Below are 13,442 nucleotides of genomic sequence, written 5' to 3'. Positions count from 1 at the left end.
AACCAATATCCAGTTTTGAGACTATTCCATTTTGACCATGTTTTTCATTGTAATGATGGCCTGATACAAAGGATGGCCACTTGTAATGGGGTTGAAATGGTAAAAATACACTCCTATGACAGTAAAACATTAATTGTGAGTAACATCGGAAGACTTTGATTTTGATACACAACTATAGCACCGAAACATCAGTCATCAGTACCCAATCAAAGACAGTATTTGACTATTATGTAACTATAGCAGTAAAACAACAGTCATCAGTACCCAACAAAATATTTTGAATAATTCATTACAGTAACAGTAATACATCAGTTATCAGTACCCAACATAAGATGCAGATTTGTTTAAATAATTGACAGTCCAGAAAACTAATGACTTTATAAATAATACAGTTTTATATCTGAATAAAATTCATTAGTCTGTGTAGTCCATATCAATGTATCCTTTGTATCACTGTTGAGATCTGTTCCATATCAATGCATCCTTTCTATCACTGTTGAGAGGGGTTCCATATCAATGCATCCTTTGTATCACTGTTGAGAGTGTTTCCATATCAACGCATCCTTTGTATCACTGTTGAGATCAATTCCATATCAATGTATCCTTTGTATCACTGTTGAGAGGGGTAACATATCAATGTATCCTTTGTATCACTGTTGAGAGGGGTAACATATCAATGCGTCCTTTGTATCACTGTTGAGAGGGGTTCCATATGAATGCATCCTTTGTATCACTGTTGAGATGGGTTCCATATCAATGTATCCTTTGTATCACTGTGGAGATCAGTTCCATATCAATGTATCCTTTGTATCACTGTTGAGAGGGGTTACATATCAATGCATCCTTTGTCTAACTGTTGAGAGGGGTTCCATATCAATGTATCCTTTGTATCACTGTTGAGATAAGTTCCATATCAATGTATCCTTTGTTTCACTGTTGAGAGGGTTTCCATATCAATGCATCCTTTGTATCACTGTTGAGAAGGGTTCCATATCAATGCATCCTTTGTATCACTGTTGAGATCAGTTCCATATCAATGTATCCTTTGTATCACTGTTGAGAGGGTTTCCATATCAATGCATCCTTTGTATCACTGTTGAGAAGGGTTCCATATCAATGCATCCTTTGTATCACTGTTGAGAGGGTTTCCATATTAATGCATCCTTTGTATCACTGTTGAGAGGGGCTCCATATCAATGCATCCTTTGTATCACTGTTGAGATCAGTTCCATATCAATGTATCCTTTGTGTCACTGTTGAGAGGGGTTACATATCAATGCGTCCTTTGTATCACTGTTGAGAGGGTTTCCATATTCATGCATCCTTTGTATTACTGTTGAGAGGGGTTCCATATCAATGCATCCTTTGTATCACTGTTGAGAAGAGTTCCATATCAATGCATCCTTTGTATCACTGTTGAGATCAGTTCCATATCAATGTATCCTTTGTATCACTGTTGAGAGGGGTTACATATCAATGCATCCTTTGCATCACTGTTGAGAGGGTTTCCATATCAATGCATCCTTTGTGTCACTGTTGAGAGGGGTTCCATATTTAATGCATCCTTTGTATCATTGTTGAGAGGGGCTCCATATCAATGCATCCTTTGTATCACTGTTGAGATCAGTTCCATATCAATGTATCCTTTGTGTCACTGTTGAGAGGGGTTACATATCAATGCATCCTTTGTATCACTGTTGAGAGGGGTTCCATATCAATGTGTCGTTTGTATCACTGTTGAGATCAGTTCCATATCAGTGTATCCTTTGTATCACTGTTGAGAGGGTTTCCATATCAATGCATCCTTTGTATCACTGTTGAGAGGGGTTCCATATCAATGCATCCTTTGTATCACTGTTGAGAGGGGTTCCATATCAATGCATCCTTTTTATCAATGTTGAGATGGGTTCCATGTCAATGCATCCTTTGTATCACTGTTGAGAGGGGTTACATATCGATGCATCCTTTGTATCACTGTTGAGAGGGGTTCCATATCAATGTGTCCTTTGTATCACTGTTGAGAGGGTTTCCATATCAATGCATCCTTTGTATCACTGTTGAGAGGGGTTCCATATCAATGCATCCTTTGTATCACTGTTGAGAGGGGTTCCATATGAATGCATCCTTTGTATCACTGTTGAGATGGGTTCCATATCAATGTATCCTTTGTATCACTGTGGAGATCAGTTCCATATCAATGTATCCTTTGTATCACTGTTGAGAGGGGTTACATATCAATGCATCCTTTGTATCACTGTTGAGAGGGGTTCCATATCAATGTATCCTTTGTATCACTGTTGAGATCAGTTCCATATCAATGTATCCTTTGTTTCACTGTTGAGAGGGTTTCCATATCAATGCATCCTTTGTATCACTGTTGAGAAGGGTTCCATATCAATGCATCCTTTGTATCACTGTTGAGATCAGTTCCATATCAATGTATCCTTTGTATCACTGTTGAGAGGGTTTCCATATCAATGCATCCTTTGTATCACTGTTGAGAAGGGTTCCATATCAATGCATCCTTTGTATCACTGTTGAGAGGGGTTACATATCAATGCATCCTTTTTATCACTGTTGAGAAGGGTTCCATGTCAATGCATCCTTTGTATAACTGTTGAGATCAGTTCCATATCAATGTATCCTTTGTATCATTGCTGAGAGGGGTTCCTTATCAATGCATCCTTTGTATCACTGTTGAGAGGGGTTCCATATCAATGCATCCTTTGTATAACTGTTGAGAGGGGTTCCTTATCAATGCATCCTTTGTATCACTGTTGAGAGGGGTTCCATATCAGTGCATCCTTTGTATCGGTGTTGAGAGGGGTTCCATATCAATGCATCCTTTGTATAACTGTTGAGAGGGGTTCCTTATCAATGCATCCTTTGTATCACTGTTGAGAAGAGTTCCATATCAATGCATCCTTTGTATCACTGTTGAGATCAGTTCCATATCAATGCATCGTTTGTATCACTGTTGAGAAGGGTTCCATATCAATGCATCCTTTGTATCACTGTTGAGAGGGGTTCCATATCAATGCATCCTTTTTATAACTGTTGAGAGGGGTTCCTTATCAATGCATCCTTTGTATCACTGTTGAGATCAGTTCCATATCAATGCATCCTTTGTATAACTGTTGAGAGGGGTTCCTTATCAATGCATCCTTTGTATCACTGTTGAGAGGGGTTCCATATCAATGCATCCTTTGTATCACTGTTGAGAAGGGTTCCATATCAATGAATCCTTTGTATAATTGTTGAGAGGGGTTCCATGTCAATGCATCCTTTGTATCACTGTTGAGATGGGTTCCATGTCAGTGCATCCTTTGTATCACTGTTGAGATTAGTTCCATATCAATGCATCCTTTGTATCACTGTTGAGAGGGGTTCCATATCAATGCATCCTTTGTATCACTGTTGAGAAGGGTTCCATATCAATGAATCCTTTGTATAATTGTTGAGAGGGGTTCCATGTCAATGCATCCTTTGTATCACTGTTGAGATGGGTTCCATGTCAGTGCATCCTTTGTATCACTGTTGAGATCAGTTCCGTATTAGTGCATCCTTTGTATCTCTGTTGAGATCAGTTCCATATCAGTGCATCCTTTGTATCACTGTTGAGATTAGTTCCATATCAATGCATCCTTTGTATCACTGTTGAGAGGGGTTCCATGTCAATGCATCCTTTGTATCACTGTTGAGAGGGGTTCCATATCAATACATCCTTTGTATCACTGTTGAGATCAGTTCCGTATTAGTGCATCCTTTGTATCTCTGTTGAGATCAGTTCCATATCAATGCATCCTTTGTATCACTGTTGAGATCAGTTCCATATCAATGCATCCTTTGTATCACTGTTGAGAATGGTTCCATATCAGGGCATCCTTTGTATCACTGTTGAGAGGGGTTCCATATCAATACATCCTTTGTATCACTGTTGAGATCAGTTCCGTATTAGTGCATCCTTTGTATCTCTGTTGAGATCAGTTCCATATCAATGCATCCTTTGTATCACTATTGAGAAGGGTTCCATATCAATGCATCCTTTGTATCAATGTTGAGAGGGGTTCCATATCAGTGCATCCTTTGTATCACTGTTGAGAGGGGTTCCATATCAATGCATTCTTGTATCACTGTTGAGAATGGTTCCATATCAATGCATCCTTTGTATCACTGTTGAGAATGGTTCCATATCAATGCATCCTTTGTATCACTGTTGAGATGGGTTCCATATCGATGCATCCTTGTATCACTGTTGAGATCAGTTCCATGTCAATGCATCCATTGTATCACTGTTGAGAGGGATTCCATATCAATGCTTCCTTTGTATCAGTGATAAGATGGGTTCCATATCAATGCATCCTTTGTATCACTGTTGAGAGGGGTTCCATATCTATGCTTCCTTTGTATCACTGTTGAGATGGTTTCCATATCAATGCATCCTTTGTATCACTTTTGAGAGGGGTTCCATATCAATGCATCCTTTGTATCACTGTTGAGAGGGTTTCCATATCAATGCTTCTTTTGTATCAGTGATAAGATGGGTTCCATATCAATGCATCCTTTGTATCACTGTTGAGAGGGTTTCCATATCAATGCTTCCTTTGTATCAGTGATAAGATGGGTTCCATATCAATGCATCCTTTGCATCACTCTTGAGAGGGGTTCCATATCAGTGCTTCCTTTGTATTATTTTTGTGTTGTTGTTGTTGTTGTTGTTTTAGGGTTTAACGCCATTTTCAGCACTAGATAGGCTATACATGGCGGCCAGTATAACTAGTGGAGGAAGAACCCTGGAAAACCCAGGGAAGAACCACCGACCCACGAGAAGCTACTGGCAGGCTTTCCCACGTATCCACGCTAGCCGAGCCTTGGACTTGAACCCACGCAGACAGAGGTGAGATGGCAGTGATCCGGAACGGTGAGCGCTTTAGACCACTCGGCCACTCGGGGCCCCATTATTTTTGTGAGGGGTTCCATATCAATGCATCCCTTGTATCACTGTTGAGAGGGGTTCCATATCAGTGCTACCTTTGTATCACTGTTGAGAGGGGTTCCATATCAGTGCATCCTTTGTATCATTGTTGAGAGGGGTTCCATATCAGTGCTACCTTTGTATCACTGTTGAGAGGGGTTCCATATCAGTGCATCCTTTGTATCACTCTTGAGATGGGTTCCATATCAATGCATCCTTTGTATCATTGTTGAGAGGGGTTCCATATCAGTGCTACCTTTGTATCACTGTTGAGAGGGGTTCCATATCAATGCATCCTTTGTATCACTGTTGAGAGGGGTTCCATATCAATGCATCCTTTGTATCATTGTTGAGAGGGGTTCCATATCAACGCTTCCTTTTTATCACTGTTGAGTGGGGTTCCATATCAATGCATCCTTTGTATCACTCTTGAGAAGGGTTCCATATCAATGAATCCTTTGTATGATTGTTGAGAGGGGTTCCATATCGATGCATCCTTTGTATCACTTTTGAGAGGGGTTCCATATCAATGCATCCTTTGTATCATTGTTGAGAATATTTCCATATCAATGCTTCCTTTTTATCACTGTTGAGTGGGGTTCCATATCAATGCATCCTTTGTATCACTCTTGAGAGGGGTTCCATATCAATGCATCCTTTGTATCACTGTTGAGATGGGTTCCATATCGATGCATCCTTTGTATCACTTTTGAGAGGGGTTCCATATCAATGCATCTTTTGTATCATTGTTGAGATGGGTTCCATGTCAATGCTTCCTTTGTATCACTGTTGAGAGGGGTTCCATATCAATGCATCCTTTGTATCACTCTTGAGAGGGGTTCCATGTCAATGCATCCTTTGTATCACTGTTGAGATGGGTTCCATATCGATGCATCCTTTGTATCACTTTTGAGAGGGGTTCCATATCAATGCATCTTTTGTATCATTGTTGAGAAGGGTTCCATGTCAATGCTTCCTTTGTATCACTGTTGAGAGGGGTTCCATATTGTATCATTTTGTATCACTGCTGAGAGGGGTTCCATGTTGTATCATTTTGTATCACTGTTGAAAGAAGTTCCATATTGCATTGTTTTGTATCACTGTTGAGATCATTTTCGTATCAATGCATCCTTGTATCACCAGCCTGAAACAGATGGGATCCTGCCTTGCTAAATGTTTCATAGGTGAAAATCGATTCTTTTAAGGCTGCCTGTGGTATGTTGTTGGGAATCAGATACAGTTTGATAATTGATCATCAGTAGCCACTAACCGATTATTGATAAATTACTGTGTCAGTTTGATAATTGATCATCAGTAGCCACTAACCAATTATTGATAAATTACTATGTCAATTTGATAATTGATCATCAGTAGCCACTAACCAATTATTGATAAATTACTATGTCAATTTGATAATTGATCATCAGTAGCCACTAACCGATTATTGATAAATTACTATGTCAATTTGATAATTGATCATCAGTAGCCACTAACCAATTATTGATAAATTACTATGTCAATTTGATAATTGATCATCAGTAGCCACTAACCAATTATTGATAAATTACTATGTCAATTTGATAATTGATCATCAGTAGCCACTAACCGATTATTGATAAATTACTATCTCAATTTGGTAATTGATCGTCAGTAGCCACTAACCGATTATTGATAAATTACTATGTCAATTGATAATTGATCGTCAGTAGCCACTAACCGATTATTGATAAATTACCATGTCAATTGATAATTGGTCATCAGTAGCCACTAACCAATTATTGATAAATTACTATGTCAATTTGATAATTGATCATCAGTAGCCACTAACCGATTATTGATAAATTACTATGTCAATTTGATAATTGATCATCAGTAGCCACTAACCAATTATTGATAAATTACTGTCAATTTGATAATTGATCATCTGTAGCCACTAACCAATTATTGATAAATTACTATGTCATTTGATAATTGATCATCAGTAGCCACTAACCAATTATTGATAAATTACTATGTCAGTTTGATAATTGATCATCAGTAGCCACTAACCGATTATTGATAAATTACTATGTCAGTTTGATAATTGATCATCAGTAGCCACTAACCAATTATTGATAAATTACTATGTCAGTTTGATAATTGATCATCAGTAGCCACTAACCGATTATTGATAAATTACTATGTCAGTTTGATAATTGATCATCAGTAGGCACTAACCGATTATTGATAAATTATTATGTCAATTTGATAATTGATCATCAGTAGCCACTAACCGATTATTGATAAATTCTATGTCAGTTTGATAATTGATCGTCAGTAGCCACTAACCTATTATTGATAAATTACTATGTCAATTTGATAATTGATCATCAGTAGCCACTAACCGATTATTGATAAATTACTATCTCAATTTGGTAATTGATCGTCAGTAGCCACTAACCAATTATTGATAAATTACTATGTCAGTTTGATAATTGATCATCAGTAGCCACTAACCGATTATTGATAAATTCTATGTCAGTTTGATAATTGATCGTCAGTAGCCACTAACCTATTATTGATAAATTACTATGTCAGTTTGATAATTGATGATCAGTAACCACTAACCGATTATTGATAAATTACTATGTCAGTTTGATAATTGATCATCAGTAGGCACTAACCAATTATTGATAAATTACTATGTCAATTTGATAATTGATCATCAGTAGCCACTAACCGATTATTGATAAATTACTATGTCAGTTTGATAATTGATCATCAGTAACCACTAACCGATTATTGATAAATTACTATGTCAGTTTGATAATTGATCATCAGTAGGCACTAACCTATTACTGATAAATTACTATGTCAGTTTGATAATTGATCGTCAGTAGCCACTAACCGATTATTGATAAATTACTATGTCAGTTTGATAATTGATCATCAGTAGCCACTAACCGATTATTGATAAATTACTACGTTAGATAAAACTTTGATGTGCTGATGTGCCATGTATTGACCCCATTTCATATTTTCAGGTTTTTCCAAATGAAGTTCAGATTTTGATGGCTGTTGTTCATTATAAAACCAAGTTGTACAAACCCAGAAAGGGAGTCTGTTCAACGTGGCTTTCCAGTCAGGACCCAGCGAATAATGTTAGAATACCAGTCTGGGTGAGAAAAGGAACAATACACTTCCCAACAGATCCAAAGACACCTGTCATAATGGTTGGCCCAGGTTAGAGTTTATTGAATACATTGTTTACATGCAGTATAGCAGGTATTTTTATGCATTACTAATTTTTACCTACCTGGTATTTTCATAAAAATATAAGACACGATTCCTGACATGTTCTCGATCTCAATGTGACAGATGCATATTTTCATGTTCCCTCCATGTTTCTCACAGAAATCTGTATGAATTGCCTACTGAGGGTATTTGTTCTGTTTCTCTTTCTCGCTTTCTTCTTGAACACAAGTATCTGGGTCTTCATGAAACTAGTCAACTACATAGTCTCTCTGTTCAGTAAGATGTCATCTGTTTCCTGTGTGGCCTACTTTATGCCTGGCTCTTGTCAGGAAAGCCCTGCTGCATAAAAAAGTTTATCATTCAGTAATGGAAAGAATCACATGGTCAAGACGGCTTATGAGAGAAATTTGTGTGACTTCAAGGACTGGTACAATATCCATACCATTGACTCTTTGCATGCCTCAGTTTCAAAAGTAGCTGATGTTTTTCTTAGTCTGTCGGCTCCAATTATTAATGTCTACTGCTTTGTCATATCAGACAGAGAGGATTTTGGTCATGACAAAAAGCCTGTAATTCTCAAACAGTTTCCCGATTGGAACTTTCCTGAGTTCTGACTTCAATAGATTCAAACAAATTTGGGTTCTTAGCCAGGACTTCACTGAAGTTCCTTTCATAGCAAAACTGTTGCCTGATAGTGTTAGCTTTGTCATGCAGAATCAAGGAGTTACATGCCCTCTCTGTTGGCCCATCTTATCTTATGTTTCAGTCAGATGGTTTGGCAGTTCTTATAACATAACCTGGTTTCATCACCAAGAATAGGTTGCCATCAATGGGCAATCAGAAGGTCGTCATATGACCTTAAGACCTCTCTCCTGTATTGACTGACACATACCAAGAGACAGAATCTGAAACATTCTCAGAAGCTTTGTCTGAGATGAACTGAACCAGTCAAGCCTGGGATAGGATGTAACCCCTCAAGGCCACTCATCCTGACTGAAGTGGGTAATATGCACACTATAGTCTCTCATCAGAACAATTGCCTTTTGAAAATCTCTACTCGACAGATCAGAGCACTGCCATTCACCATAATGTTTCAATCAGAGACATTATCAAGGCCATTGGCTGGCATGCACAGTTGACCTCTTTGAGTTTTTATCTGCAAGATTTAGCTCCACAGCAGCTTAGGATCTGGTAAACCTAACTAGTCTCAGTCGCACAGGTGGGTACCAGACCCAATTGAAGTCTCAGTCACACAGGTGGGTACCAGACCCAATTGAAGTTTATGTGACACAGGTGGGTACCAGACCCAATTGAAGTCTCAGTCACACAGGTGGGTCCAGACCCAATTGAAGTCTGTCGCACAGGTGGGTACCAGACTTAAGTCTCTGTCACACAGGTGGGTACCAGACCCAATTGAAGTCTCAGTCACACAGGTGGGTCCAGACCCAATTGAAGTCTCAGTCGCACAGGTGGGTCCAGACCCAATTGAAGTCTCAGTCGCACAGGTGGGTACCAGACCTAACTTAAGTCTCTGTCACACAGGTGGGTACCAGACCTAACTTAAGTCTCTGTCACACAGGTGCATACAAGACCCAATTGAAGTCTCTTTCACACAGATGGTTACCAGACCTAATTGAAGTCTCTGTCACACATCAGCACAACATCCAGGCAGGTAACCTACACAGCTTTTGCTTGATTTGTCTGGGAATTATATTTGGTAGGAAGATCTTATTTATTTCTTTTTCCCAGAGGTAAACCATATATTCCTATGGGGAATCCAACCTTAGTTCCTCCTAAAGTTAATGAGATCAGGGAACATATTCAAAGAAGAAAGTAAATTTTCCTTTAATTTTTTTTTCCTAGAATATTTACCTGATCACATAACTTTAATACTGTCTCATCCGCCCCAAAATGTGAGCATCCCATTCTGCTCAATTTAAAACAAGCACCTCCTGTTGATGGCAAGGGGATGTAATGCAAAAGAGTTATTGACCTTTGTATAATATTGACTGGAATGATGAATTTTCGTCTTTTGGGAGGGCTGAATTCAGGAGGTAGTAAGACTTATATTCCCAGTGTTAATTTTATCAGGAAGGTTTTCTAGGAGAAATATAATTTACTGACAAATTTGTTACCTTATATAAGGCTTGTAAACAATATTGTTACAGTGTAGCAAATTTGAATATTTCCCAGAATGCAACATGTCCAGGCAGCTTTAGTGCCACGGTCTTCTCATCAGATTGATCTGGGAAAAAAAATGTTTATTCTGCCATAAAATGTAGACAATCTCACAAAACAAAATTTGTTATAAATGGTGTGCATTAGTCATTCAAAAGTATGGCAGATGAGTACATGAAATGTAGAGTTTACAAAATCTTGTGTCTGCAGCCAGGGGGTTGGGTGGGCTAACAGAATGCTACCACAAACCCTTCCACATGGTGGAGCCAGGAATCAAACAGTTTACTAGATAAATAAAATGTGATGTAGATTTTAATAGATTCTGTGCATACAGCCCACAGGGCTACCAGAAGGATGGGTGTTAGCTACCATATACCCTTCCACATGCTGGAACCAGGGATCAAACAGGTTACTAGATAAATAAAATGTGATATAGGGTTCAATAGATCCTATGCATACAACCCACAGGGCAACTAGATTGATGGGTGTTAGCTACCAGATACCCTTCCACATGCTGGAACCAGGGATTAAACAGTTTACTAGATAAATGAAATGTGATGTAGGATCAAATAGATCCAGTGCATACAGCCCACAGGGCTACCAGAATGATGTATATTAGCTACCAGATTCTCTTCCACATACTGGAACCAGGGATCGTACAGGTTACTAGATAAATAAAATGTGATGTTGGGTTCAATAGATCCAGTGCATACAGCCCACAGGGCTACCAGAATAATGTATATTAGCTACCAGATACCCTTCTACATGCTGGAACCAGGGATCAAACCCAGGTTACTAGAGGAGTAAAATTGGATGCATTGTTTGACAAATCTTGTGCCCATGGCCCAGAGGGTTGCCAGAACATAAGTTGGGGCTACCACCTATTGAATTTGTACAGCCCACGGGCTTCCAGAATGCTGTGTATGAGCTACCATATGTTGAAATTATGCAGCCAAGGGGCTACCAGAATGCTGTGTATGAGCTACCATATGTTGAAATCATGCAGCCAAGGGGCTACTAGAATGCTGTGTATGAGCTACTATGTGTTGAAATCATGCAGCCAAGGGGCTACCAGAATGCTGTGTATGAGCTAGCATATGTTGAAATCATGCAGCCAAGGGGCTACCAGAATGCTGTGTATGAGCTAGCATATGTTGAAATCATGCAGCCAAGGGGCTACCAGAATGCTGTGTATGAGCTAGCATATGTTGAAATCATGCAGCCAAGGGGCTACCAGAATGCTGTGTATGAGCTAGCATATGTTGAAATCATGCAGCCAAGGGGCTACCAGAATGATGGGTATGGGCTACCATATATTGAATTCATGTAGCACAGTGGTTACCAAAATTCTATGTCTGGGCTACCACATACTGAATTCATTCAGCTCAGGCTCTACCAGAATTCTGGATATGGGCTATCACATGTTGAATTCATATAACCCAGGGTATGCCAGAATGTTGTGTCTGATCTACCACATGCTGAATTCATGTAGCCAAGAAGGCTAGGTATATACTACCACCTGTAGAATTCATGTAGTCAAGGGTCTACCATAGTGCTGAGTATGGGACACCATATGTTGAAATCTTGTAGCCCAGGGTTTACCAGAGTGCTGGCTTTGAACCACCATATGTTGAATTCATATAGCCCAGGGCTAACAGAATACTGGGCTACTGTGTGATATTATTACTTGACATTTCTTTAAAACTTAACTATAACAAATATTTTACAAAGTATAATAAGTAGTAATGATTTATAAGAAAGAAAAGCAGATGTCAGAATGCTAACTGGTTCATATTAAAGTGTCATCTTTTGATACTAGGTTACTTTCCTTTTAACCAGCCCGGTTACCATCTGATTTTAAAATTTGATCGTAAACTTTTTTGAAATAATAGTATGTGATAAAAGAGTGATTATACTACACAGATGTCTAGATAATTAATAGTATTCTCCTAAAATAAGTCTTTGTAAACAACATTTTTATCAGTAGTTAATAGAATTATAAACACTTTCAAAGATATGTTTTTTTTAAATAGTAATGAAATTCAGAGTTACAAAATTTGTTTAGGCCATGGCAGGGTTCTTTTTTCTAATTGACTTTGTGCTTTTCCAATTATGGTAATAATTATTCAGTATCAGATGTGAATGTAAGAAAGACATGTGGAATAAATGTTTTTATATGGAAAGGTAGACACATTAAGCTAGACAAATTGCATTAGACAAAGGTTAGACAAGACACATTAGACTAGACAAACTCCATTATTAATTTGTGCAGAAAAATGTGTGTGTTAATATGACTTTGAATAAAATATTACAGGGACAGGATGTGCCCCATTTAGAAGTTTTATACAAGAAAGAACTGCATCCAGCATTGGAGGTAAATAATTATCCCTAAAAATCTCACTAGAAACAACTGCATGATATGATACTTAATTAGCACTATAACAGTTGAATAGTCGTTATCCAGACTCACCAGGCAGAGTTCAAATTAGCACTATAACAGTTGAATAGTTGTTATCCAGACTCACCAGGCAGAGTTCAGATTAGCACTATAACAGTTGAATAGTCATTATCCAGACTCATCAGGCAGAGTTCAGATTAGCACTATAACAGTTGAATAGTCGTTATCCAGACTCACCAGGCAGAGTTCAAATTAGCACTATAACAGTTGAATAGTCATTATCCAGACTCACCAGGCAGAGTTCAAATTAGCACTATAACAGTTGACTAGTCATTATCCAGACTCATCAGGCAGAGTTCAGATTAGCACTATAACAGTTGAATAGTCGTTATCCAGACTCACCAGGCAGAGTTCAAATTAGCACTATAACAGTTAAATAGTCATTATCCAGACTCACCAGGCAGAGTTCAAATTAGCACTATAACAGTTGAATAGTCGTTATCCAGACTCACCAAGCAGAGTTCAAATTAGCACTATAACAGTTGAATAGTCGTTTTCCAGACTCACCAGGCAGAGTTCAAATTAGCACTATAACAGTTGAATAGTCGTTACCCAGACTCACCAGACAGAGTTCAAATTATGCAGATTTTAAGATAA

At 38.3% G+C, this 13,442-nt stretch overlaps 1 protein-coding gene across 1 annotated transcript in view; it reads left to right on the top strand.

Moving 5' to 3' along the window:
- The window catches only part of LOC149777668 (NADPH-dependent diflavin oxidoreductase 1-like), a 106,926-nt gene that overhangs the window by 78,711 nt on the left and 14,773 nt on the right, over positions 1-13,442 (top strand). Inside the window, exons 12-13 of the mRNA XM_089938717.1 lie at positions 7,999-8,197; positions 12,702-12,761. Coding sequence (XP_089794843.1) covers positions 7,999-8,197; positions 12,702-12,761 — 259 coding nt within the window. The remainder of the gene's footprint in view (positions 1-7,998; positions 8,198-12,701; positions 12,762-13,442) is intronic.

The sequence above is a fragment of the Sinohyriopsis cumingii genome, chromosome 17 (assembly GCF_028554795.1).
Source record: "Sinohyriopsis cumingii isolate HCF-2022 chromosome 17, ASM2855479v2, whole genome shotgun sequence".
Taxonomy (NCBI): Eukaryota; Metazoa; Mollusca; class Bivalvia; order Unionida; family Unionidae; genus Sinohyriopsis; species Sinohyriopsis cumingii.
This window is presented reverse-complemented; position numbering and strand designations above follow the sequence as displayed.